The 27,031-nt window shown below is 32.8% G+C and overlaps 3 protein-coding genes across 4 annotated transcripts in view; 2 read left to right on the forward strand and 1 right to left on the reverse strand.

Moving 5' to 3' along the window:
- The first annotated feature begins 968 nt into the window (after positions 1–968).
- On the forward strand, positions 969–13,048 carry LOC125073978 (regulator of chromosome condensation-like). 2 transcript variants are annotated; one of them, XR_007120079.1, is made up of 15 exons: positions 969–1,107; positions 1,388–1,483; positions 3,525–3,636; positions 4,072–4,159; positions 4,798–4,977; positions 5,384–5,515; positions 5,651–5,747; positions 5,817–5,951; positions 6,109–6,268; positions 6,561–6,682; positions 6,809–6,951; positions 7,374–7,565; positions 8,285–8,359; positions 9,693–9,762; positions 10,406–10,478. XR_007120079.1 is itself a non-coding variant. In XM_047685123.1 (14 exons), the coding sequence occupies exons 2-14, from the start codon at positions 1,393–1,395 to the stop codon at positions 10,651–10,653; spliced, it is 1,770 nt and encodes a 589-aa protein (XP_047541079.1). In that variant the 5' UTR covers positions 969–1,107; positions 1,388–1,392; the 3' UTR covers positions 10,654–13,048. The 2 variants fall into 2 exon arrangements, 1 of the variants encoding a protein (XP_047541079.1); XM_047685123.1 differs by lacking the exon at positions 8,285–8,359 and having other exon boundaries at positions 10,406–13,048.
- A 693-nt stretch (positions 13,049–13,741) lies between these two features.
- On the reverse strand, positions 13,742–19,390 carry LOC125073944 (methylosome subunit pICln). The gene is made up of 6 exons (XM_047685064.1): positions 19,107–19,390; positions 18,899–19,039; positions 17,692–17,793; positions 16,418–16,551; positions 15,286–15,375; positions 13,742–15,156 (listed from the first exon to the last, which is right to left on the reverse strand). Exons 1-6 carry the CDS (start codon positions 19,226–19,228, stop codon positions 15,125–15,127), a joined length of 621 nt encoding a protein of 206 aa, XP_047541020.1. The 5' UTR covers positions 19,229–19,390; the 3' UTR covers positions 13,742–15,124.
- An 882-nt stretch (positions 19,391–20,272) lies between these two features.
- The window catches only part of LOC125074039, a 46,748-nt gene continuing 39,989 nt past the window's right edge, over positions 20,273–27,031 (forward strand). The window contains exons 1-2 of the mRNA XM_047685220.1: positions 20,273–20,314; positions 21,838–21,898. The gene's annotated coding sequence lies outside the window, so the exon portion shown is untranslated. The remainder of the gene's footprint in view (positions 20,315–21,837; positions 21,899–27,031) is intronic.

Here is a 27,031-nt window from a genome sequence, read left to right on the forward strand (position 1 = left end):
TTTTGGTTTTGGTATGGCCTCATTACCCGAGTTGTTTCTCTTTGGTAATTTCAGTTACCAGTTCATCGTTTCTAGTTTATGAGACTAGCTTCTGTCCAAGACCGATTGACTATTTTGCTTGAAATAAGAAGTGATTAATTATATGGTGCCAATCCTCGTTTCAGCTTAATACTATAATTTAATTATCAAAGTTTTGAGACATAGGCTCTCTGTTTAGATCTGCAGCCACAGTAGCAGGCTAGCAGCTCAAATTGTATTTTTTTTCCTCAACATTAGTTCATAGTTATGCTAAGGGCCGATAGATGACGTTATGGTTAATAAGTCATGGGCCAATTCAAATTCATAACATTCAAATCCCATAGGTGACACTGTGTTCGAGTTTTTATTTTAAATTAATTTTAGGATTGTAAAGTTCTTATCACGTGTACCACACATCAAACAATAATAAAATTTTACTATGTTTAATAATAACATCAAAATTATATCAACACAATGAGTATTAAAAATTCACCATTTATTTAGTATTATTTTTGTATCTGTGAATACATTATTCATGCATCGGGATATGATACTTAGACTTAATAACTGTTAGAATTAATATATATATATATATATATATATATATATATATATATATCAATTATGAGCGACTCACCGTTAAAAATGTTATAATCAATGACAAATAAAATAAAAAATAATTAAAAAAAAATCGAACTAAATAAACTTTTATATCGGGCGACAACTTACAGCTTTCTTAACTTTATTAAAATTACGGAAATTTTTAAAAAATATTATTAATTATTAAATTATTATTTTATGTTTTTGTCTTCAAGAATACATATAATTAATTATATTTCAAATATTTAATAACGTTACAAATATGTAAGAAACGTGCCATAAACAAGTTTATAATCTGTAGGGCCGATGACATCACTCTTCATTTTCGTCTATAATTTATTCTTATCTGTGGTGAATAGGCCAAGCGAAGCGAGCGGAGGAGATGCACGGGATTTGTACTCTGTTGAAATAATACGTCATCTCATATTCTTTAGTGATTTCAATTAATTGTTAATAATTTGGATTACTATACCGTTACATAATAAAACAGTAAGTATTTTTTTCTATTACCCTACAACATTTTCGTGCGCGATATGGATGCGTTGTTTGTTCTCAGTGTAGTGCTATACAATGCATAATATAACCTATCTGTGCTTTGCATAATTCTATGAGGCCGTAGACTTTTTATTAGTGCAGTAGTAGGCATAATAAAATCAAAACCCTAATGCAATTAAAAAAGCAGTGAAAACGTCATCAGTACGAAGCCATCGGCCAACGATCGTTTGCCGCGCTCTCTGTGTTTACTGACGCGTCCTTTGCAATATTGCAGATAAAATGCCGGCGGCGCGAGGCGTTAAACGGACAGCGTCAAAGTCTTCTGCTACTCCGGCACCAGCAGGACCGAAAAATAAGAAAAAACGTGGAGGTCAGTTCTTAATATGATGTTAGAGCAGTTGTTTTCTTTACATTTCTATCCGACGTCAATGACCTGTCAAACCATGATGGCGGGAAATGTAGTGCATTATTATTCAATTATAATTGGCGCCTTTTTCGTTTTTACTCGTATATGGTGGTATAATAAATGTCACCGCTTTCATTTTAAACAAATAATGAGGTTAATTATTGTTCCGATTAGGATATGCTACGACAAAGTTACGTAAGCTTGTTATTAATGGAATCTTTTGAGGTTAGACGAATTATCGGCGCTGAGTTGTATTCGCCATTCTATTTTGTTTCAATATTAGCGGTATATTTACGACATTGACCTTGATTTTACGTTATTCATTATTTCATATAAATAATTTATTCAGAAAACATAATATACAATATTTATTGTGTTAAATAACAAATTATGATTGAGATTATTCATAGTAAATTTGTAATAAAGAGTTGTGTTATGCAAGGTCACATATAAACACGATTGATAATATCTAACGAAACTTTCGATAATGAAATAATAATGATGTATTAATTAAACGTAAATGACACATTCACACTTTTTTTTTTTTAAATGAATTTAAAATATTTTACTGAAGTTACTAAGTAATACAAATTGTTACAAAAAAAAACTATTTGATAAGTTACAAGATAGTTAATATCAACTGATACCATATTTATTATTGATAGTATACTATGTGTTATTTGTTATGACTCGTAAAATAAACAAAAGTATAATAAATTATACCAGTTTTAAAGAGTCATCATAGAATATATATATACAAATCTAAATGTACACAGATAAATAGTAAAAATAACTACTCTACAAATTATAAATGTTAGCAGAGCTTACATATTGATTTTTTTTTTTGGTGCAAAATGTGTCAAAGGTGTTATAGCAAAATGTTTAATAAATATATATATTTTTTTTAACTTTTCAATAGTTTTATACTATAAAGTAATTAAAGCTTATTGATTCTTGTTACATTATATTTGGACTATCTGGACAGAGTAGTTGTAGCACAAGACAATTGATTATAGATCTATTTAGTAATTTACTATAAGACGTAATGGTTCTCTAACTATAATAACCTTAGATTTTACTAGAATGCCCTATGGTATGGCAAATAAATCAATGCAGAACTAAAAATAGCCGTAAAACATGTTGCCTAACTACCTTTGCCTTCCAATTTAATATTATGTTGAAATATATTTAGTCTTAATAAATCATATGTTTAATTTGTAGTTTTATGAATGAAAAAGGACGATCAAAGATTGAAATATATTGAGGAATAGGTGATTTAACATTTAAGTACTAATACTAGTACTATTAAGATGTGTTTTTTTTTTTTACAAAAAAAAACCACAAACTCAAATAACTTGTTTTAAATATACTTTATGTTTTTATAACAGATGCAATAAATAATTGGAAACTTCATTAAGATAAATCTACTAAATATAATTAAGCAAAGTAGTACTTTAGCGGCACAAATGCTTAACAAAATTTATTTGTTGTAAGGGTTCATATAACTCGTAATTTTGCTTCAAAATAATGTTTTTATGTACTAAGTATATCTTGTTTTGGTCTGAGATCAGTCCATGATTTATTTTAACAATTTGTACACAAAGTTTACTTGTTGAACAAGTTTCCTAATAATGAGCAAATGCTTATAAATACAACAGTGCTCAGATTAGATTTATTTTATATATGTTTTGTAATCTCTTCAGTGGAAAAGCTTACAAGAATGCACTGTTTCTGTACAAATATTTATCATACTGAAATTATAATATTTGATATTCAAATTTAAGTTCTCTATAGTTATTCCTTATGTTCAAAAACTGTACCAATATTTTAAAGTATAATTAGATAACATGGATTTATATAAAATTCAAATACTTTATCAATAACTTTTAAAAGTTGAATGACCTTTGGTATATATAGAAAGTACAATAGTATCTTAATTTTTTTTTGTTATTTATAAAGAAGTATTAAACCACATATTCATATAAATTATTTCTATTCCATGTAGCTATCCAGTTGGAGATACCATCTGCGCCCAAAAAGAGAGGTTGTGTGTTAACCTGTGGTCAAGGTGATGTCGGACAATTGGGATTGGGTGAAGATGTCATTGAGACGACTAAGTAAGTTATAAAATTATTATTGATAAGAAATACACCAAATCCTCAAGTCATACAAAAAAAATTAGCTGCGTCTTATGTTGATTTACATTAACTAATTAAGAAATAGCTTTTAAATATCATGTAACACCTTAAGTTGATCACAACTGACTGACTACAAGAGATCTGTGATTGTGGATAAAACCCAAATACTAATAAAGTTATTTGTCAATGTAAGAATACACATGTATAGCAGCAAAGCAAATAAAATATTACGAAAAATGTTTTGTTTACCAACAAAATATTTAGATAAAAAATGACCCCACATGAAGACTTCTAAAATAACCCACTGCCTCGTAAATAATATGTCCCTAAACCTCGAAAACGTTAAGAACATATGTTTCAGATTTTATACGAGATTGATATCCAAACATGTGTTGTAAAGTGATTATCTTTTAGATTCAAGCAAGTGTCGTCACTGGGGAACAAGATTGTGGACGTGCACGCGGGGGGCATGCACACAGTGGCGCTAGACAGCGACGGAAAGGTAATTCTTGTTTTTTTTTTTTGTTTTTCAAAACATGGTTAATGATATTATTCTATATCCGTCTCTGACAACCAATAGCCTAATGGTATAAGGATCACTTAGTAGTTTGAGAATAATTTTGAACTATGAGAGAAAGAAATGGACAGAACCACTCTTAACATACTTTTTTATTTCATGTATTTTATCCCTTGTCATACTGTTAGCCTGTTTATTTGGCAATCCTTTCCAACTGCAATGCTAGCCACTGTAATAACAGTGGTTATGTCAAAGTCGCACTGAATTGATTCAGAATCCTTTGCTCATACTGTGTGTATAGCTAATCGATGATGAATTAAGAGTATCAGTAGTATTTTAATATTGTTAAAACATTGCTCAGTATTACTGCTATTCTTTAAAAATAAATGATAACTAATTCTTGTTTTTTTCTTGTATTTAAAATAGACATTTTATGTAAAAAACAGAGCCATAGAAATTACAATGTAATACTTTTTTATCTATAAAATAAAGAAAAACTAGTATTCATTATGTAAACAAAGTGCTGGGTAATTATCATGTATGTGCAAAACTAGATTTAGAAATCAAAGAAAATGACTAAGTCTCTATAATATTTTTTTCTTGTCTTATTTATTATAATTTAGGTTTGGACATTTGGCTGCAACGATGAAGGGGCTTTGGGCAGACCAACATCCAACGAGAAAGATGAGGGCACACCTAAAGCAGTAGATCTACCGTTACCTGCCGTAGTCATTAGTGCGGGTGACTCTCATTCAGCAGCCCTACTAGATAATGGAGATGTTTACGCTTGGGGAGCTTTCAGGGTAAGTACAAAGTTCTCACATTATTTTGTCTATGATCGAACAGTTATTTAAAACAAGTGCATGATTTACAAACCATGTATTTTTTATAATATTGAATAAATACAAGCATAAAAGTTCATATTTTCGGAGAGGTCGCTCTCCGATTGTCATTCCATTGAACCTGAAAATTGTACACTACAGTAACTACAGCACTACAGTCTATGAGCTTTGATCACCATTTACATCAGATGCCTTATTCATCAGCCCACCACAATACTAAGAAAGTTTTTATTTTCATATTTTTTTTAATTTTTTATTTAGTGCCCACATCAATGCCTTAAAATAATAATGTATCATCAGAATACTCAGCACCTGTTTTTTTAGTGAAACTTTTTAAAAAATAACTTTCATGTCCATGGTTTTGCAGGATTCCCATGGGAGTATGGGATTAGTCGTCCGTGGAAGGGAAGGCAAAGCTTGCAAAGAACCAGTCAAAGTAGACATTGGTGAACAGGCGGTGGCAGTTGCATCGGGAGGAGACCATCTTGTTATTTTATCAGTGAGTTATATTAGTATTTCATTATTATAATGGAGTAAAGTAATCTATAGTCTGATAGTTAATATCTTCTTTGTAAGCTTATATATTTTTTAATCATGTGTATCATAAACTAACCTCATTTTTATATCACCACAGACGTCAGGGTCAGTGTACACAATGGGCTGTGGAGAGCAGGGACAGCTCGGCAGATTGTCACAGAGATCTGCAACCAGAGATGCCAGACAGGGATTCAGTGAGTACAATGAGCTATGTAGTATGTAGACATAACGATGGAACATTTGGCATACCTGACCGTGCGCAGGCGCGCTGCTGAGCCCGGCGCGCGTGTCGCTGCGCGGGGGCGCGGCCGCCGTGTGGGCCGGCCACCACGCCAGCTTCGCGCTGCAGCCCGCCGGCCGCATGCTCGCCTGGGGACTCAACAACTACGGACAGCTCGGTCAGTACCCCCGACGTGTTGTTACAGTACATATTTTTTATTCAAAGATGGTGGTAGAGAAATTTTATTCATAAGACTGACCGATTCGTACAGTAATAAAAATATGCCAATTAATCGACATAATGAAATCAATATAGTCGATGTTCTCCCGTTTTAGGCATAACGGGCGAGAAGCGCAGGACGGCGCTTTTCTCCCCGAAAGAGTGTGATGCCTTCGACGAGCGAGTCTGGACCTGCGTCGCCATCGGCCAGCACCACTCGCTGGCGCTGGACGAGGCGGGCGCCGCACACGCCGTGGGACGCTGCGACTACGGACGGTGAGCTCACCCCACACGCTCTCTGATTCATCACCACCCGCTGGCGCTGGATCGCGTGATTGAACTTAAAAGCAGAACGAGAGCCAAGGACTTGGAAGTCCTAGAGATCAAATTTGATAATCAGGAAAAAATCGCCTTGCTAAGTAAAGTTAAAAAATTACACTTGGGACATACCGAAATAATATCTTATTTTTTTTTCACTTTATTGCCGGCACTAATGCAAAGCAGAGACACACTTGCCTTTGCAGGTAGCGAAATGCACGTACTAATTATAGTCACACCTATGTTTCAGACTCGGATTAGGCGACAGACCGGGCGACGCGGAATCACTCGAGCCCATACCCAAGTTGCAAAACAAGAAGTGCGTCAGTATCGCAGCCGGCACGTGCAGCTCGTTCGCGGTCACGGACACAGGTCAGTGCGCCCCGCTTGCGAGGCCGAGGTCTCCGCTAAAATTGTATATTCAATAACTAATGTCTCGTGTCAGGAGGCGTGACCGGGAGGTGGATGTCGATAAGTAAGTGTCCGTGTCTGTCGCAGGCGAGGCGTACGCGTGGGGCATGGGCAGCGAGGGGCAGCTGGGCACGGGCGCGCGCGCCGACTGCGCCGAGCCCGCGCGCGCGCTGCAGCCGCGCCCCGCGCTGCGCGTGGCGGCCGGCGGCCAGCACGCCGTGCTGCTCGTGGTACCACCCTGATACCATATACATATATACGCCGACACGGACATCGAAAAGTGATCATTGCGAACGCCGCGATTACGCCGATTCGAATCGTACTTCGCTTGAATCGATGCAATCATGTTTCCGGTGTATATACTTATATACAATATGACTCGTTGGTCTAGAGGCTAGATATACAGCCGCAAATCCCGAGGTTCAAACCCCAGGTCGCCAGTAGGCACGTAAAGCAGTTGGTCCTGCGCCTGAATTATCTCCGGTCGTGTCGGATTTAGCACAGACACTTGTACCGGACTGGACTCCCTTGAGATTGATTGACAGTCAGGACAACTTTATCATTACATGTTTGCAACACAAAAATAGTTTAATGTTAACAGTGGTTAAGAAATAATTAATCTATAATTTAAAATGATCTTTATACATTACAGGAGGACCCTACAGCCCAAAAGGAGGCGTCACCGGCCCCCGAGATGGAAACGGAAGAAGAGACGGTCGAGCCCGTAGAGGAGGAGAAGAAGCGGCCGACGAAACGGCCGAAAAAACAAGAACAGGATGAAGAGATATCCTCTACGTCGAGTGCACAGCCAGCTGACGTCGATCGAGCTGATGATAAACCAGAAGTAAATTATCAGTTTTTAAACCAAAACTCGATACTTTTTCCCTGCCTGTGTATAATATAATTTCGAAATGCTTGTTCGGTCTATTAGCTAAACTTCTGATACGAGTTTTAGACGTTTCGGCTAAAATATCGGTTTAGTAGTTTATCGGAGTTAGAAATTAGTAATTTTACAATCTCGTGTATCAGAAAGACCGTAAAGCCGATGCAGCGTGTGTCCTTGCTCTGTTAATGCACACACACTGCAACTGTGTTATTATCGTTTCCTAGTTCTAGACTATTCAAGAATCCTTGAGCTTATTTTACGTCTAATATATGTATATATACCCTCCTTTTAAGGCTATCCCCTATGATTTATTAGTCATACATTTTCTAGATCTTCTCTATTTATTATTTCAATATTTACAGCTAAATTTTCTATTAAAACTGTCAATATTTCCTTTCAATGAATGTGTTCTATCAAGCCTAGTTCTATTTGTGTTAAATCTACTCGTCGGTTTCTTATTGAAATATTAGTGATACGGTGTGATTGGCACATGCACAATTGACACATAATCTTAATACATGTTTTGTGGCTGTAAAGAATGCAAGTCATTAAGGTACATATATTTAAAGTACCAATAGTTTATAAACATATTACAAAGCTTCCATAGCTTAAAATAAATATACATTAATTGAAAAAAAAAATATATATACTAACAATACAAATATAAATATCGCTAGGCGAAAAAAAAGAAAACAACAAAATCAACGACTTCAAGCGCTTCAAGAAGCGGCAAAAAGGCTCGTCGGAATTAGGTTTAATTTATTTTCTATATTTACGTTTTTTACAGACAGTGTAGATTATTGAATAATTGTAGAATACTACCAAAATATAATAAAAAGTATTTATATAGTAATAGTATAGTTGAAAATTAACCTATTCCAATAGAAAAAGGAGTAATTGTAAACTATTAGACATGTTCCATGCTATTTTTTAATAGCTCTGCTATATTATGCACTGCAAACAGTTCTTTATTAATATATCTTTACTTATAATACAACACTATTCCAAAAGTCTACTTAAAATTAATCTGATTGCTTTTCCAATGTTCCGTAAAAACCATAGAGTATATTGGATCTAGATCAGAGATGTTACGGAGCTCCGTAACCATAAAAAACTTATTATATATTTTTAATACTTCAAGAGAGTAACTAAATTGTTTGTTAAAGCTATTTGTTTTTTTTTTCCTTGAACATAATAGCTTACAAATAAAGTCAAATTGTTACTTCAAGATTTTCTCTTGTACAATTTATAAATAATCCCTGATCATGTCCAATAATGTCTTGTTATTTCAATATCGTAGTTGTTTATTTTGATTCCTGCCATTGGAATAGGGTAATTATACAACTTTTAATTTTATGTTTAGAATATTGGTGAAGGTTTTAAATAATATAATTTTAGATTCAAATTTTAGCGGTCGTTGTTTAGATATATGTGTGTCTGTTTTTGTGCATTCTTTTTTTAGTTTTATTATAAAAAGTTAATATAACTTAAAAAGTAAATTATGAAATAAAAAATTTAATATTTTAATTGATAATCAATTATTTTTGGTATAACATATAAGTGTTACTTTAAGTGTTCAATTATATTTTAAAGTATTTAATTTTTATTTGGAGCTCGATATTTCGACATTATCTGCGAATGTCTTGCTGCGTAAATACTGTTGTTACCACTACCACTGTCATTTTCACCCTTACTATTTGTTTTATTTGCACTCGAAACTCAAACTCAAACTTTGCAAACGGACGAGAAAGGAGGTAGTCCGATATGGACACTTCTAATGCCGTCAACATCTACCCGCAAACGTCAGTCTCGTGAACAAGACTTTCGTAGTAATTAAAATAACCATGTTAATTTAAAATCTTATATATGTTAAAGGTCTAAAATAAAACAAATAATCAATATTTAAAACTAGATATGTATTAAATATAAATATGTAATTTTTTTTGTAATATAAAATCAATGAAAACTAAAAACTAGTGCAAACAGACTATTGTTAGTAGGTATTTGTTTCGTCCCGTGTTGTACGTTAGTTAGATATTATAATATTAAAATTTAAATGAATTTTAATCATCATTTATTTTCTAGAAGGTGAACGGAAACGAGAAAAAAGAAACAGACACAGAAACCGAAACGGCAATGGAAGTTGATGACACTGGTATGACTTATACATGTACTAGCTAAACCTGCGGCTTAATCTGAATTTTACAAAAAAATACCATTAGCACACAACCCCCTCCCCTCGCCTTTTACATCCTCGAGGGATGAATCAACAAAAGTATCCCATGACCTCTGGACTCTATCTCAACACCTAATAACTTCTTATTCGGTTTATAGGTTTAATCATGTAGAGGTAACAGTTTCTTTCGCATTTATAATATTAATATACATTCATATATCATCATTGCAGTTCGACTAAACATAAACAAATTTGCTAATAGATTTGCCATTATGGACTACAAACAGTTCTTCATTAAAATATCTTTGATCATAATTAGCTGCCCTACCTGACTTCGTCCGGATCCCGAAATCATCCATGAACCCACTCCAATACACAAAAAATATCATCGTAATTGGTTCAACCGTTGAGGAGTACACTTACATAAACACATTTATTATAATGACATACTAAATTATGTATAATTATATTTTTTTCTTTTGTTTTCATTTAATTATTGTAACAGTTACATTCAATCATTAGCTGCCAGTTAAATCAGTTCCTACTATAGATATAGTATTTTTATTAGGTAGCTCATGCGTGTTCGAAATATAAATAATATAAAACAATCATCATCTTTCAGACAAAGCACAGGAAAACGACAAAGAAGACAAACAGACGGACGAACAAAAAGACACGGAACACACGGAATCCGAGAAAGACTCCAAAGCGGATACCATGGACACGTCCAGCCAGGACACGGAGAGCGACAAGGACGCCGACGTGAAAGTAGAGACGCCGGTGCAGCCCCCGGCCGCCGCCCCGCAGCCCGCCGCGCAGCCCCAGGCCGCCAGCGAAGCGCCCGCCGCACTCAACGGAGCCGACGCGTGATGCTAGCTTACACTTTTTGTTTATTTTAATTCAATGCGGGACCGTGGTTGAACTTGGACGCTGCGATCGTACGTTTGGAATGGTGTCGTAGGTACAAGCGGTCGATCGTTTTGCTGTTATTTTGCAAAATGATCATAAGTAAGACTTGAATCAGTGGAAATTGCACAAAATTAACAAAAACTTAGCCTTATTTCAACTATCTACAATGTTACTTGTGCCTACATACAACTGCTAATGTATGCTACATTTGTATGTTTCCATGTTACTATTTAAAGCTTCATATATCATATATATAAGAAAAGCAAGTCCACTTGTATTTTTTGACTTCATCATACGAAACTGTTTCAAATCTTTATTATCCAAGTTCTAAAATTGACTGACGATCATCTAATATTACAGTCAAAATGTGTATATCAAAGTGATTGTTATAAATATTAAGTTTTGGCTGTAAAACCACGGTCGCTGAGACGTAGTCACAGAATGTAATCAACAGCGATTTGACGATTATAATTCATGGACGGATGACATTGTTCATTTTCAATGATATAGTCTTCTGGGAATTTTATAGATATAATAACGGAGTCCATATTTTCGTTTTTAATATAAGTATTATATCGTAATATTTAGAATGGAGAAATATTAATATTTAATGAAAGCTTAAGCAGGTTATGTATATTGTTATCTGTATGTAGTCGGTTAAAACAGGGTATAGTGCATTATTTATTATAATTTTAAATAGTTCTTGTTACATAACCGAGAGGTATCATTACTCATGTAGAGCTGCAAGTCATGCTTTTAACGCTTCACAGCTAGACGTAGGTCGGTCCCGATCATCACTGACCGCTCTCTCAAATTCTTAAAGTACATAAGTATGTAGTATATTAACATCTAAAAATATTTAACGACAAATTAATAACGAATTGGAATTGTGAGTAGAAAACTTGGATCCTCTTTTACATTATTTGCCCAATAATGGCTTTTCAGATTTATGTATAATGCCATATATATTTTGTATGTAAATTACGACTGCCAATGTTTCAGTGTTGCCGTTTTTAATGATTGTTTTGAACTCGCAGATGACATAAACAGCAACGTTGGATAGTTGTGCGACTATGGTTGTGTTAAAGTACCTTCATATGATTATCTGATAAATTTAATTAATACGGCTTAACTTATACATATTTGTATTATAAAGCATAAACCTTGCATGATTGAAACCTCTGATCTTGTTCAAAGACCGATTTCAAATCCTTTTACATCATTAATCCATTAGGAGTATCTATAATATTTATTAAGCATGCAAAATTAAAAGCCACGGACAGTTAGTCTTTAAGTTATACAACATACCCAGTTTTAATCGGCTTATCAAAGATATTTAGCCGTAAGTAAACCCATCGGACAATGTCATCTAAGTCCAATATGTTAGTATCCCATAAAGTAATATATTGTTTTTTTTTTTATATTTAATTATAGTTTTATACATCAAATTGTCTTATTTTCATAAATTGTATGTATCTTAAGCAAGAATCGGCAAAAATACTTTAAATAATTATTACACTGCACAAGATATTGTTGTTGATCGTTCAATGAATTTGATTTTTGTTTTTAATTTGTTTATATTCGTTTTTTTTTTTTTTCTTTTCATTTTAAACATGATTATGACATTTTATGGTTAAGGTGAAAATTTAATCAATTTTGTGAAATTTTCGATGAAATTAAGACTGTTAATATAATTGTATCAGTAGTTTTAATTCTTACATTTAGAATTATAATATATATTTTTATATTTAGGCATTATTCTGCATAGATATGTGAAAAATTTCAAGTCTCGAATTGTGTCAAATTTTTTTAAAAGATTTACATGGATATGTATATTTATATTGATAGGTCAAAAATTTACTGAATCGATTTAATCTTGACCGTTCGAAAGTCTAACTTTCGACGATGTGAGGCGTTTAAGATTTTTGATAATTTTTTGGGCTAAGACAATGGAGGCGAGGATTATAGGCTATTATATATCTATATGGAATAATGTCTAAATTAGAAACGCACACTTAGTTAACGATACAAATCGCAAGTTGCAAGACAGTTCAGTGACTACGTCGAGTATAAGTTTGCGGTTACGAAGGTAATCGACTTAGAATCGAGCTAGACATATGGTTATAAATAAATTAATATTAAGTGAAACGTCGTATAACTAGGCCGGTGTTAAATATTCCGATAAGTTGGTTTCGTTGAATAAAGAAAAAAAAAAAGATTTATTTTATAAATATTTTTTTTTGTGCATGTTTCTAAAAAGTACAAACGTACGTATTCTTTCACGACGCTCTATTTCTTAATTGTTAAAATAAATGAACTATAATGTATTGTGTTTTCCTAATAAAACTGTAGTGTATAGTTGAGTTTCATTTAAATGCAACGATATAATGCAAGATCGTATTTTGTCGTTAGAGTAAAAAAATCTATATAACTTAAGAAGGTCGATACATTTATAGTTTCTTAAATTTCTATATATGACCACGCGTGACAATAAAATATATAAATATGAAAACTAATAAGCAAGACCCACCCGTCTTGTGTATACATAATATTTTTATGAATTTTCATCCAATATCTATCCAGGTACCTTTTTGTCGTTTTCTCGGTTAATTTTTCACAACTGTGTTTAAATTACTTTCTAATTTTCAATACGACTAGGCAGGCTAGATTGAGTGAGCAGTGAAGTTTAAGTGGCTTTAGAGTCCCCTCGAGTAAGTCTTTGGTCTATCCTTGCTTCTGTATCATGTATTCATTATATACGTATGCCACAACACGTCGGTTTTGAAAAATTCAGGGCCTTTGTGTGTTACTTGTTAGCTACTAAATCTATAACGGAAGTAAAACCTCTCGACTAGTTAATATTTCTTACAGCGCCATTGTCGATAGGTGGTGGTGACCGCTTACACCAGGTGGCCCATTTGCCCGCCCATCTACCAGCTTTATAATTTTTTCATGATATCACACAATTAGCAAATAAATTGTTTACAGTGTGTCTCAACGAGTACTAGTTAATGATGAGGAAGTAATGAAAGTTAATTTATTTTTATTATACTTTTAATATTCGAATTTCGATATCGAGTAATTTTCTGATTATAAACACTGAATACAAACACTTTGAGCGGTCGGAGATAGAATCAGAGAAAAATGAAATAACATTTTAAGCGTTTTTATAAAACTATTCACTACAATAACATTTTACCAAAAATAATACATTTTATTACGACTATATAAAGAATTACTGAATTTGGCATGACACAAAGTTAGGCATAAATTTTTAATCTGTTACAAATTACGATAGATACATATTTAAAAAAGTATTTTCTTTCTTGTCATCACAAATTTTGGCGGGCTTCCTGATTTTTAAATATATGATATGGCATCGAAGCATTTTTTAGGACTTAAACATTACAAAATAAATTTAATTAAAGCCAAATTGCCACAAATTAAAGTCGAATTTTCGATATTAAGTTAATTTTTATATAAAGGTTTGAAAATTATTTTTAAAATAGTATCAAAAAGTTTTGTATTACTTAAGTTTGTTTTTGATGGCCGAATATATTATATTTTTCATAGATGTTGATAGAAAAGTTGAAACATAATTTTTTTCCATTTTAAAGGATTTTTTAGTGAATGCCATAAATGCAATGTGCGTATTGTCTCAATTATTACAGTATTGAAACATATTACTAATTATTTCTTTGTCACAAACAAAAAATACTTTTAATTGTCTGTGGAATCCTCGAAGTAGAATATAAGATAATTCCAAGAATAATTCCATTATAGAGGTGCGGCAGTGCTTAGTTTAGCATAAGCCAAGTGTATACATTAAGTTATTCAATACATAAACATCTTAAATGAATATGTAAATGTTACAGTCAGAACTCTTTCCGGTCAATATTATTTGTGACTGGCAACACTGTCAGAGTACTTTTGAGTAATGCTATAAGTTAGATTCATTTTATTTCTATAATGTGGTATAATAGGAAAAAGACATAACATGACGTTGTAAGTAGTCTCAGTAAAAGTACATTAACTTATACTGAGAACACAGTTATAAAACTAACCTAACCGACACCATTAGTTAAAATTATTGCCTATTAACTATATCGGTTACTACTTCTAGCTACTTTTAACTCGGATAATGTTCTGACTGTACCATATATGCTTATAACAGGGACAGATAGTATATTAAATTTATATAAACATAACTAACGATAAATTACATTAAAGAAATATTGATAAACTTTTTAGGCATACAATTTATAAAACATAAACTCATACATTTATAGCGAATCACCAATCATAACCCTAGATCGACATTTATAGCAAATTATTACAACATAACTAAGATATTACACCTGGAAGTCCCTCTGCAGGGAGTCTGTAAATACTTAGCGAGTAAATAAATTACCAAGTAGTTAAATTATACAGATCACTCTTCACCGGCCTCTGCGTCTTCACAATCTGGAATATAAATAAAATATTACTTTGTACAAACTATGAAATAGAGTATATTCTGAAGGACTAGTCGGCTAATTCGAGGCCACACAGGTAAAGGAAAAAGCAGAAATGGGATTATGCGGCTTCACGTACCGGTGCCGTTGTGCTGCAGGCGCAGCGCGGCGAGGCGCTCGGCCGCGTCGGGCGCCGCGCTCTCCTCCGCGTCCTCGAACTCCTCGTCGCCTGCGCACACACACACACAAGCATCAGTACGGTCGGGACGAACGAGCGGAAAATTCGCTAATAATAAGCTTTAAATAATATTCTCCTAAATTTTTTTCCCTTGTATAATGGTGATTTTGACATTATTGCCTCGGGGGAGCCTAGACTAAATTCGGGCTCCTGCTTTTATATGATATAGGTACCACCTCAGGATAAATGGTCCAAATAAAAGAAATATTAACCATTCCTTGGATCGCTTATGCACTACCAACTTTAAGAATATACAATAACCCGCTCGTCTTGAGCACATATGAGCTACAGGGGACAAGTTCGTACACTTTCAGCCAAATTACAATTGCCGGATAACAAGTGAGATTCTAATAGACGACAAGAATCGACCAATAGCGTGCAGCCTCAGGCTCCGCCTCCTTCATTCTTCCAGAGACATGAAAATAAACTACTGCGCAAGTCAAGGTTGTGCTTACGACGCATTCCGTTTAGTAAACTTGCCCCTGTACTAGTACTTAGTTCTTAGTTACATTACATTAGCAGCCTGTAAATTTCCCACTGCTGGGCTAAGGCCTCCTCTCCCTTTGAGAAGGTTTTGGAGCATATTTCACCACGCTGCTCCAATGCGAGTAGGTGGAATACAAATGTGGCAGAATTTCGTTGAAATTAGACACATGCAGGTTTCCTTCACCGCCGAGCACGAGAGCACATGAAATTCAGTGGTGCTTGCCTGGGTTTGAACCCGAAATCATCGGTTAAGATGCACGCGTTCTAACCACTAGGTCATCTTGGTGCTTAGTTAATATTAAGGATTCTTGTTTGAAGGTAAAATTTGATGAGTTTGTGCATAACCATACTTGATAACACAGAGCCCTACCACCAAGTAAAAGTAGCACTGACTTCTCATTATACAAACTTAACCTCTTTTATAATACAATATTAAATGAAACATCTCAAAATGAAATTTAACTACATAAACACAAAGCCACAAAAGTAGACCTTTGTCCAGTTGAGAATCATTTTGAGACTGTTACTATATAAAATAATAATTTACCATCATCAAATTCCTCTCCGTCCATGTACGGGTCATCATCGTCTACTTCATCAGCAGGATCTGGATGAAGGGCCTGCCCTTCGCTCATGGCTGAGTACATTGTATTAAGATCTGATTCGTTTTGGGGGATGAACCTAAAACCAAACATTATAAATTACATACAATATACTTATGCAAGAAGATGCACCGTGTTACTGACAAATTTTATACAAACATTTATGAGTTTTATAGATTAACTGATGAAATATGCAAACTATTATTAGGAGGCGCCACTGACGCGCACGTTACGTACCCTCAACGTCATAGACAGGGTAGATTTATTTTATTGCAGCCTGAACAACTATAGCCACTTGGACGATATCATATATAACACAGACTTATTTTAAATATTGTTAAACATGCTGTAACATCGAAATAGGACAACCATGTCCTCTAATGATATGTATTCAGTTTTGTATTATAAATAAATAAATAAATTATTACAATGGTATCACATCCGAAAATATGGTTCAGACAGGTGCCTGCAAGTGATCTGATATAGACGGTGATAGAACTTATAGGTATTACTTATAGTTATTACAAGTTACTATTCATAATTAACTAGCTGTGCCCGCTACTTCGAGCGCATATTGAATTTAACAAAAAAGTTATTGTTGTAGACTAAGTTACTCCTTAATACATCAGCTATTTGCCAGTGAATGTCCCGTCAAAAATAGTCCAGCAGTTCCAGAGCTAGCCATAACAAAAAGACAGGCAGACAAAAATTAAAAAAAAAAAAATTACTTTGGTATATGTACCGTGGATCCATACATATACACTCCAATTCTATTATATGTATAGATTGCAGTTTAGTTACTTAGCTTTGCTTAGTTTCTTTTCCTGATTCTTTACATGGGTTGTTTTTTTTCTTACCCAAATAGATATAGAATCTAAATCTAAAATTTATAGTTAATCAAATTGGAACTATATTTCATTATCTAAAATTTAAATAAAGACCTGATTGAATTTGTTTTTTTTTTATGCTAAAATTAGCATGAAACCAGTTTGATTAACAATCACCAAGATTACAAGAACTATCTTTAGCATATATTTATTAATATTAGATCTTCTTTGTTTTTATTTTTGTTCTTTATATCTAAATATGTGAAATGTCTAAATGCTGATGAATGGATAAACTCAATTGGAATTTTGTAACATTCCATACATTTGGCAGTAAGACCAAAATGTATAAATCGATTAATATAAGTAAAAATAGTAAAATTAAAAAAAATTACCGCAGCTGTGTGATGGGGTGTTCATCGGCATCAAAGTCGTCATCGTCATCATGTTCATTCTGTTGTGCGTCACCTCCAGCCTGCTGTGTCAGTTCTGGTAGCCTATGATCAATTGGTAGTATGATAAAAATTTGCCTCATTCTATACCAAAAACTAAAAATACTACAGAAATAGGATTTATTATAAAATAAGGTACAATAGAAAGGTAAACTCTATGTCAGCTTAATGTTAAGAATAAAGATAGAGAAACAACTTTGATCTTGAATTGATATAATATTGATATCTGAATCTATGATTTTCATTATAAAAATATTGTGTTTTGAATAATGTTGAATTTGTTATCATAAATTATATCAATGGATACAATTGTGTGGAATATAGTTGTAATATAAAAAAATATACATGAAAAAGGAGAAGTTTTGTAAAAGAAGAATTAAGAATAATAGCAATGGCCTATTTTAAGGTAATACTAATATACCTATTTACCCCCCTAACGAACTTACAGCTAGCTTGTGTTACCTGTGACGTTTACTTTGTTAGGTAGCCCATCACCATTGCGCCATTATTCAAGAATTGTATATCGTTCACATACAGCAAAGCGCCCAGGGAATATATAGATCTAAGATTTGTCTATATTTATTTTTGCCATCAGAATATTGTATAAAAAGGTTTTATGGAAAAGTCTGTTTTAGTATAACTAGCTGTTATATTGTATAACATTGTTTTTTTTTTAATTCGTCCTTTTTCTTTCATTGTTCGCTATATTTTAATCGAGCCATTATGGTGCGACTGAGTGCCGATCTTCCAAATATTTATTAAAAGTAAGTTACTATATTTTTTATTCTTGCTATCTTATTGGTCTAGTGCCTAACTTATGATGCTGGAAATCTCCAGTTCCTGGGTTCAAATACTGGGTCAATTCAAGCAAACTTGTTCTAGTGTCTGAAACTTGAACAAGTATTTAAAATTGTTGGATAGTTTTCTCATTAGATTTTGAGAATGAACGTAATAGTAAATCGGTCTTGATGCATTACAATATCACTTTACGCGCACATCCAATTAGAATAACCGCCGCGGCAGATACCGGTCAAAAGTCATCGTAATAATATATTTATGTTTTAAAAATATTACAGCATACAATTTCACTTTGAGTAATTATAAACAAAGCAAAATTAATCGATATAAATATATTCCTTTGTTTACTCACCTTAGCTCATGATTCAGAACCATGTATAAGGCTGGGATGGGTTCTCTCTGTATAGCGTGGAGTGAAATGTTAGGATAAAGAAGCGATATCGTCGGAGCTGCACCCCCGGTAGCATTAACGCCACCACCCCATATCACATTACTGAAATAAATTCGCAGTATTATATGGCGATAAATGAATATTTAACAGAGATAGTTCTAGTGCTTACTTTTCAGTTATGTATAAAGTGGCTGTGCCTAATTCCAGATCGTTCACGAGTAATTTAGTTGAGGGTGTTTGAAATAAAACTCCCTCTGCCGGTACAGCAAATGTTGAAGATACAACGACCATTTTAATGGTTTAAAATAAATAATTGACAATAATATTAATCTTAATAAAGGCGGCTAATAAAACTTTATGGTTAAAAATAAGCTTATTGCGAAAATGTAGAAACAAAATAAATTCACAAAAACACGTTTACTGCGAATCGCTAACGAAAATTGACAGAAAACTATTTGAGACTAGAATGTAGAATTACAGAGTAAAAATAATTTTAAGATTATTTTTATTTTTTTATAAAAAAGTCGGTAGGTAATTGATTTGAATAATTTCAAAGTTATCTTTAACGTCAAGAATTAGAATTTTGAATTATCTTTCTTTCTATTCCTAGTATCTATGCGATCTATTATCAAATGAAATACAATAAACTTAAGAAACAATGAACATTGATATTGCTATTAAAATACTTTCTCCTTTAATCAATTTCAATATTTACTATATTCAACTATAATTCTCCTTTCATAGGTTCCATAGGATAGTAGGTAATAGAAAATAATATATTAGCAGCTCAGAATCTACAACTTCCCAGAGCAGAAAAAGCTTTTACATCAGCGACAATCTCACAAGCCTAATATTATATTCAAGCTCAGTATAACATACAAAATTTGTTTATATTTTTACTATATTACAAATTTGCTCATACGATTTGTTAGAAGTTAGTAAATCATATCTTTTGTAAATTGTAACACATATTATTTCAATTTGGCGTCTGGGCATATTTCCCCGGTCCCGCTCCATAGGCCAGACTAATCGTATATGATTTGATTTAATTCATATTTAACCTTCTTTTTTTGTGTATAATATCCTTGAGTTAACTCAAGTACAATGTCCACTTCATCATAATCACCTATATAGACTTTGTTATATGGACAGAACAACAGCGTGTTGCTTGTTAAAAAAATTCAACTGTCAATTACATTCCAATTCCATCATTAAGAGTCAATCAAACTTGTCAATAACAAGGTATTCGATTATTTGTATTATTTTTCATTTAATTCGTACAAGTTAACTTATCAGTGTAAAATATAAATTCAAATAATAATAAGCGACAAATTAAAAATGTATCCAAATCAAGACCGAGTAATTACTGAACTAGATGTAAGTCATAAAAATATTTATTATACTTCGCATAATTGTAAATATACTTGTTACTTTAAACATTATTTAAAGTTTAATCCTATGCTTTATTTTTGTTGATAAGCTGCAAATATTTTGTTTTCTTTTATGAGAAGAAATGCTTTACTATTTCTAGAACTGAAAACATTAAGATTTGGTTTATAAAATACATATTAATTATGACATACTGCAAGAAACAAATAAAACATTGAGTTAACACTATAACAGAGTTAACACAAAAAGTTAACACTCAAGATTCCAGGGTTATTTATAGGAAGTGAAAAATCCAATGTCCTGTTTAAGGAACTGAATATGAGCCCTATTTGAGTTTTAATAAATAGTAAATTGGTTTATGCTAGAGAATCATTGTTTTTTAATGTTTAATTAGGTACAGGCAAAAGTTCTATTAGTACTATCTATTAGATAGTAAGTCAACACATACACTTATGCTTGTTGCTCCTCTCTTCTGAGGACGGACGAGTTACCTGCTCCTCCATGAGCCTACCAAGGAACCCCATGAGCTACACTATGGTTCGTTCCAAAAGCCTGTGAAATGCCTCCCAACTAGTTGATTTTTCCATAAAAGCTCGCAAAGTTTCTCGAACAACATAGACCCGGCTATAAGATTCATATGTGCAAATGCTTCACATCAATATGCAGTTTTTTGCCTATGTACCATCACATTTCTGTACCTCTCTGATGCAAATTGTGCATATCAGAAATCTCTGTGTTAGTGGCAGAAATATCTTCTCTCTCTCTCTAATATATATATATATATAAATCCAAAAAAAAAAAGTCCTATCTTAACTTCAATTTGAACAGGTAATTACTATAGCTTATTCCAACCGAAAGGAGACAAAACCCTCATACACAACATTTGACATAGAATTGATGCAATATCAGCTGGAATAATTTAAAATATTCCTTATAGATTTTCCAAAAAATGGCATTGTGAACGTCAACAATGTTGTCATCGGAACTTTGGAAGGGAAATTAAAGTGGATATATGTAAGTAGTTTTGTGAAATGGTGCTGTATTATAAATTAAGACATATTAATAAAGAACTGTTAGTGGAATGACTGGAATATGTAAATCAAGGGTTTTAATATTCCATTCCTTCTTCGATTGGAATAGGTTATAAGTTACACTATGAATATAGGTTTATTACATTTATTTTTCATTATTAATTAATATATAGCCCATTCCAATGGAAGTAGGAATAAAGATAAACAAACCTCATATTTACGTATTTCATGCGATTTGCCAAAACCTCAGCTATATTGTGCACTACTAAGAGTTTACGATTAATATATCTTTATTTATAATACAACAATCATTGTGATAGATTAATCAAGCTCTCGACGAATATCGCGTCAGTTTGCTGTCAAATGTTGTTTATTTGGCATTTCTTCTCTTATGGTCGGAATAGAGTCTTATGTATTTTCTTTTTGTTTTTAATTATAAGTAGAATTATATTTATATTGATAAAGTAATTATTGTCATAGATTGGAAGCCAGTAAACCACACACTTCTCACATTTCATCATACAGCTGAAAACTTTAACAGGTAATTTTCGTTTTGAATATTTTTAAAATTTTGGACAAGTTCGTCCCCGACCACGAGTATAGTGTTCCGTATGCAAACTGTGATTTGATTTAGTATTTTATATTATTATTTATTATACCCGGTGTTTTCGTACGGCTTTTCATGAGTACCTGCTTATCAATGATTGTGCTGTCCAGCTGAAATGCGGTTTGAAGGTTAAATCAACCATAAATTAAAAATAAATAAAGGCAGGCGTTAACCTCACCTGGCCCTGTTAATGCCTTCCCCCTCGTTCTGTTAATCTAAAGAAATACGTTGGCTATGGTCAAATTAAAGTATTTTTATGTTGTAACTACCTGTCCGACCGACTTCTTACGGGTAAAATACATAGAACGTGACCTCTCACATTTAACCCCCTTAAAAGTTAAAATTTCTACAAACTCTTGAGTGTCTATGACGCCATTTACAGTTTTTTACAGTACATTTTAACTTGTTGTTGAGTGTTTACGAAGCGAATGGAGTAAATATGCTAAATTTAAATAAACATCAAATCAATGATGTTAGAGGACAAAACATTGCGTATAAAGGAATACATGATACGCTTAAAAAATGGTATATGTCTAAATCTCATTGTCTTTGCTTGTATATATATCGGCGTATCAGTTGCGTCAATTGGTAATGCCATCATAAAGTATTTCTTATTCTTATTGATTAAGATTAAAATTAACGACGATCTGTCGATGACCATTGTCCATTTCATATTCAGCCAGAATGACATCAACAGTAAACACTCTTTTTAAAAACTAAAGATCGATCGATAACGGCGTCACACTCTCGCCTTCATAAATTATATTTGACAGTACGCCAGAAAGATATACTATGTAGGGTCTATGACAGGGGAGTCTGCAGTAATAATCAGTATATAGTAACTAAACCAAAACAATAACTAAATATTGATAATTATACAAATAACATTGAAGATGCAAAACTAATTTGACTAACGAACCCTAAATACTTTCATAATATTATTTTTTATTACTTCTATTGAATTGGAACTGCTCTTACAAAATAGTTGATAATGACTGAATGGTTCCTATATTTTTTTTACCAAAAACCCTGTATGAATTAGGGCACAGCTTGCCCGATTTGCTTATATATTAAACATCGTAATTGCCTGACTTAGTGTTTTTGAGAAAAAATAGTGCTCATCAATGCCTTGTAAAGAATTTCTGTGGAAACGTTTCATCCTGTTGATACCATCGGTCCTGTTTATCTAGGTTAGGTTGTATGTCAGTCAGACATTTTAAAATAGTATTAAGTAAAAGATAGTATTCATTGATATCAATTATCATAATAAGGTCTATCATTTAATTCATTCTTCTAATCCCAGAATTAGACGATATCAATAAAATAAAATATTTTGCAACAAATAAATTATATCGTCTTTGTTAACTAATTTTTTTAGAGATAAAACATTTTAGAATAAACTCGAAACTCACCGCAGACCGCGATCGTGAAATATCATATATTGGTATGCGACATTGATCATAACAATTATAACACTTAAAGTTTTACGTGTAGAGTTTATCAAGAGATCGTATCAATTTTCAACATTTTACGAGTGGGATATGAAGTGCCATTTAGTTGAATACTATTCTACAGGATCCAGTTGCGGTGCGATCGAATTTGGGTATTTTCTTTTTCGGTGGTAGTGTTTAATTTGACAATCAATAAGTAAGTGTAATGCTTCTATATTGAATAAAGGAATTTGTGTTTGAGTTGGATCGGGAACTTATTGTAAAAAAAGTAAAGTAACAGTCAATGTCCCACCGCTGGACTTACGCCTCCTCTCCCTTTGAGGAGTAGTTATTGAAACCGTAAGAAATAGTAGAATTGGACCCTTTAGAAGAATTTTAATTGCAGAACAGCATAATTTTGTTATATATTTGCGGTACGTACGAACTCGTATGTTGTAAAAGGCACTGGTCAGTAGCGAATTCACAGTTACTTTTTGGGAATACATATTGTATTGCGCTGTGCGTTACATGAGCTTTGCAGCTCCGAAAACAGTCACTTGGAATAAAAATCGTTCTGATATGTAAAATTGTTTATATCGGAAAAAAAATATGGGGCCAAATTAACAGGTCTCATTTAATTTAATTGTATTGTTCGATAGTTAAATGGTTTTGTGCGAAGATTTGCTAAAAAATATGATGAATAGTGTGAGCCTCAAAAAGTCCTCGAAACCTTTTCGTTCAATGAGTACAGTGATACTTTGCCCCATTTTACGGTCGCTTGTGTTAGGTTTAGTTTGAGTTTTGTCATTTTAAATTGTGTGAGCTCTATGATTGACTCTCGTTGGTTGGTTTTATGATCTGAATGGTGATCGAACCAGTAATTATGTCGTCCTGACCAATTTCGGGCACTGCTGTCTATCATAAGGCAGACCAGCCAACTACGCAGGGCCATATTATAGTGCAGAAGTGTGTGGTGCCAGCACAGGTGTGCACTCTTTCCTTGAGGTAATAGAGAATGTTCTCTAGAAGGAAAGAGTTCAGACGCAGGACGTTTTACGTGCTTTCCGAGGTATAGGACTGTACACACTTCTAACTTCCAGAGTCCGGGCGGTTACTGAGAATTTTTGGATAGGAAAACCTAATATTTTATCGGCCTGATCTGGGGTTTGAACCCAGTACTTCGGGATGTGCGGCCAGTCTATATGTTACAAGTATAAAGGACATAGCATTTGTGATACTCATTGCCGGATTTACCAATAGGCTAAGAAGGTTTGGGACTATGATGAAAATTGATGATAAAAATGCCGGCAAATAATATAGGTTCCAATGTTTCTATAGAAGGTTTAAAGATAATTAAAGTTTAAATATTGGCAATTATCTTTAAACCTTCTATAAATTATGAATATAAGAAAAATCTGTAAGACGAAATAAGTTTTCAAGACGTCTTACTGCTTCTATTTCTCTGTTACTAGGTTAACAAAATAGGCTATAGTTGATAAATATAAATTATTTTATTTGCAATTTCAACAAAATTGCTGTATTACACAATTAAACTAGCCACTCGGACAATCGACTTTTGTACAGATAGCATAAAAATTTAACATAGCCTTTATTATTACTTGGTAAAGTGCAAATTCGCTACGGTAAACAAATTTGATATGGCTAAATAATTTGGTACCCTTTTTGAAAATAATTAGTAATATTTAGTCCTGTAAAAATGTATATAAAATTCAATTTCTAAGTGAATAGTCTATGAATAGAGACGACCATAAAGTAGATAATTAACCTCACTTCGTCTCTGTCCGATTAAGAAGAAAAATAAAGTATAATTTAAATTTCGAAAACTTCTGGCTTACGTTGCAGACGTCGTGAATTCTATATTAAAATACGTTCTTGGCGTTCGTACGTTACGCTACGGTAATTATTTTAAATAGAGTACAGCCTCGGTTGACTTATAACAAAAACTTTGACAAAATCATAAATAAATACCTACCGTATATATACCAAAATACCGTATATATACCATAATATTTATACATATGCATTAAGTAAAAATGGGTTATTTTAATATTACAAACAGACACTCCAAACTTATTATATGTATAGATTGAAGCATTAAACTAAGTTTCAAACGTTTTAATGCTAAATTAGTTGAATTATTTTAACTTGGTCTATAAAAAATTTGAAGCTCATGCCAAAAAAAACCATTGATAAATATAGTATATTATTAAATACAAGATTGTATTAAAGATATTGATTTCTAGGCAGGATATAAATTTATTTGTAGTCAACTGACCTACTCTGTAATTGTAATCGGAGTTTTTTGGCCGGTTCTTCTCGGTAGCATCTACTTTCCGAATCGGTGTGCCTTTACATTTAATTAAACACTAATATAACGATTCAAAAGTGCTTTTATGGGCTTGAAAGTCTCTTTTTTGATTTTTGTCGATGAAATAGCGATTGCGAAGAATTGTAAGCAGTTAATAAGCAATAAACAGAAAAATTGTCAACTATTTTGGTACCATTAGTGAAAGAATTCTTAACCTTTTTTTCATATAATGAAATTGAAAATGACCTTCGAGTTTCTTTACTTGACTTTAAAAAAAGCTATTTGCCTTCGCTGCTCCTCAGGTCCATTCTTTTATCCATATTTATTGGATAAAAGGATGTTTAATAAAATGGCTTTCGTTGGGGTTGTGGCGTTTGTGTTTTAGTGATTATTAGAACGATATATTACGGTTTTAAATTACTTTTTCTGTTATGTGCTGGAAGAAATTTCATGGGACTAGGTTAGAAAAGGCATCTTTTATACTTAGTTGTCTTTAGATTATTTTTAAATTATTTATTATCTAATAAGAAGAAAACTTCTTTATTTCAAAATATTACACAGATGGCCATGGTCGCATGCCATCTTGCATTTAACAAAGTAGCCAGCAAGAGCTGGTATAAAAATATAAAGTACACTTATATTTGAAATCTGCTTAACAATCCCTTTCATTTTTTTTTATAAATAAATTTTGGACAACACCACATACATTACTCTGATCCCAGTGTAAGTTGCTGAAGCACTTGTGTTAAGGAATATCAGAAGTAACGACGGTACCACAAACACCCAGACTCAAGACAACATTAAAATCTAATGAACAACTTTTTAATTTCTTTCATACATAGTATTTTTTAAAATGTTTCTGTTACTCGATTGAATACAGTCAGTAACTCTTTTTTGGGGGACATGTATAATTTTATACGGTTCAAAATGTTTCTCGGCAAATTAAAAAAAAAAACGTAAAGGCAAATTGTTGTTATTATGTTTACTCGGTGGTAGGGCTTTGTGCAAGTCTGGGTAAGTACAACTCACATACCACCAAGTATCAATACTTTGGATTGTTGAATTCCCGTTTCAAGGATAAGTGAGCCAATGTGACTACAGGCACAAGGGACATAATAACTGTCAATGTCATCTAGTAAGCGCCATATTTAATTTAATCGTCAAATAGCCTTAAACCAGCAGATGAACAAGACATTTCTAACATTATATAACATTACGTATAATTGGAACTTTAGAAGATGTGTTGGAATAGATTAACATACATACAGACATAGTCTGCTGAAATCGTAACCCTATTCTTGTCTTCGT

The sequence above is a fragment of the Vanessa atalanta genome, chromosome 26 (genome assembly GCF_905147765.1).
Source record: "Vanessa atalanta chromosome 26, ilVanAtal1.2, whole genome shotgun sequence".
NCBI classification, from domain to species: domain Eukaryota; kingdom Metazoa; phylum Arthropoda; class Insecta; order Lepidoptera; family Nymphalidae; genus Vanessa; species Vanessa atalanta.

Bases quoted from the DNA above. Each gene is read 5' to 3' on its own strand.
- LOC125073978 (XM_047685123.1), top strand. From the start codon at position 1,393: ATGCCGGCGGCGCGAGGCGTTAAACGGACAGCGTCAAAGTCTTCTGCT. The intron at 6,269-6,560 runs GTGAGCTCACCC...CCTATGTTTCAG, and splicing joins GGACGCTGCGACTACGGACG to ACTCGGATTAGGCGACAGAC. The intron at 7,566-9,692 runs GTAAATTATCAG...TTTATTTTCTAG, and splicing joins GAGCTGATGATAAACCAGAA to AAGGTGAACGGAAACGAGAA.
- LOC125073944 (XM_047685064.1), bottom strand. From the start codon at position 19,228: ATGGTCGTTGTATCTTCAACATTTGCTGTACCGGCAGAGGGAGTTTTA. The intron at 19,040-19,106 runs GTAAGCACTAGA...AATTTATTTCAG, and splicing joins ACTTTATACATAACTGAAAA to TAATGTGATATGGGGTGGTG. The intron at 15,157-15,285 runs GTACGTGAAGCC...TTTATATTCCAG, and splicing joins CCTGCAGCACAACGGCACCG to ATTGTGAAGACGCAGAGGCC.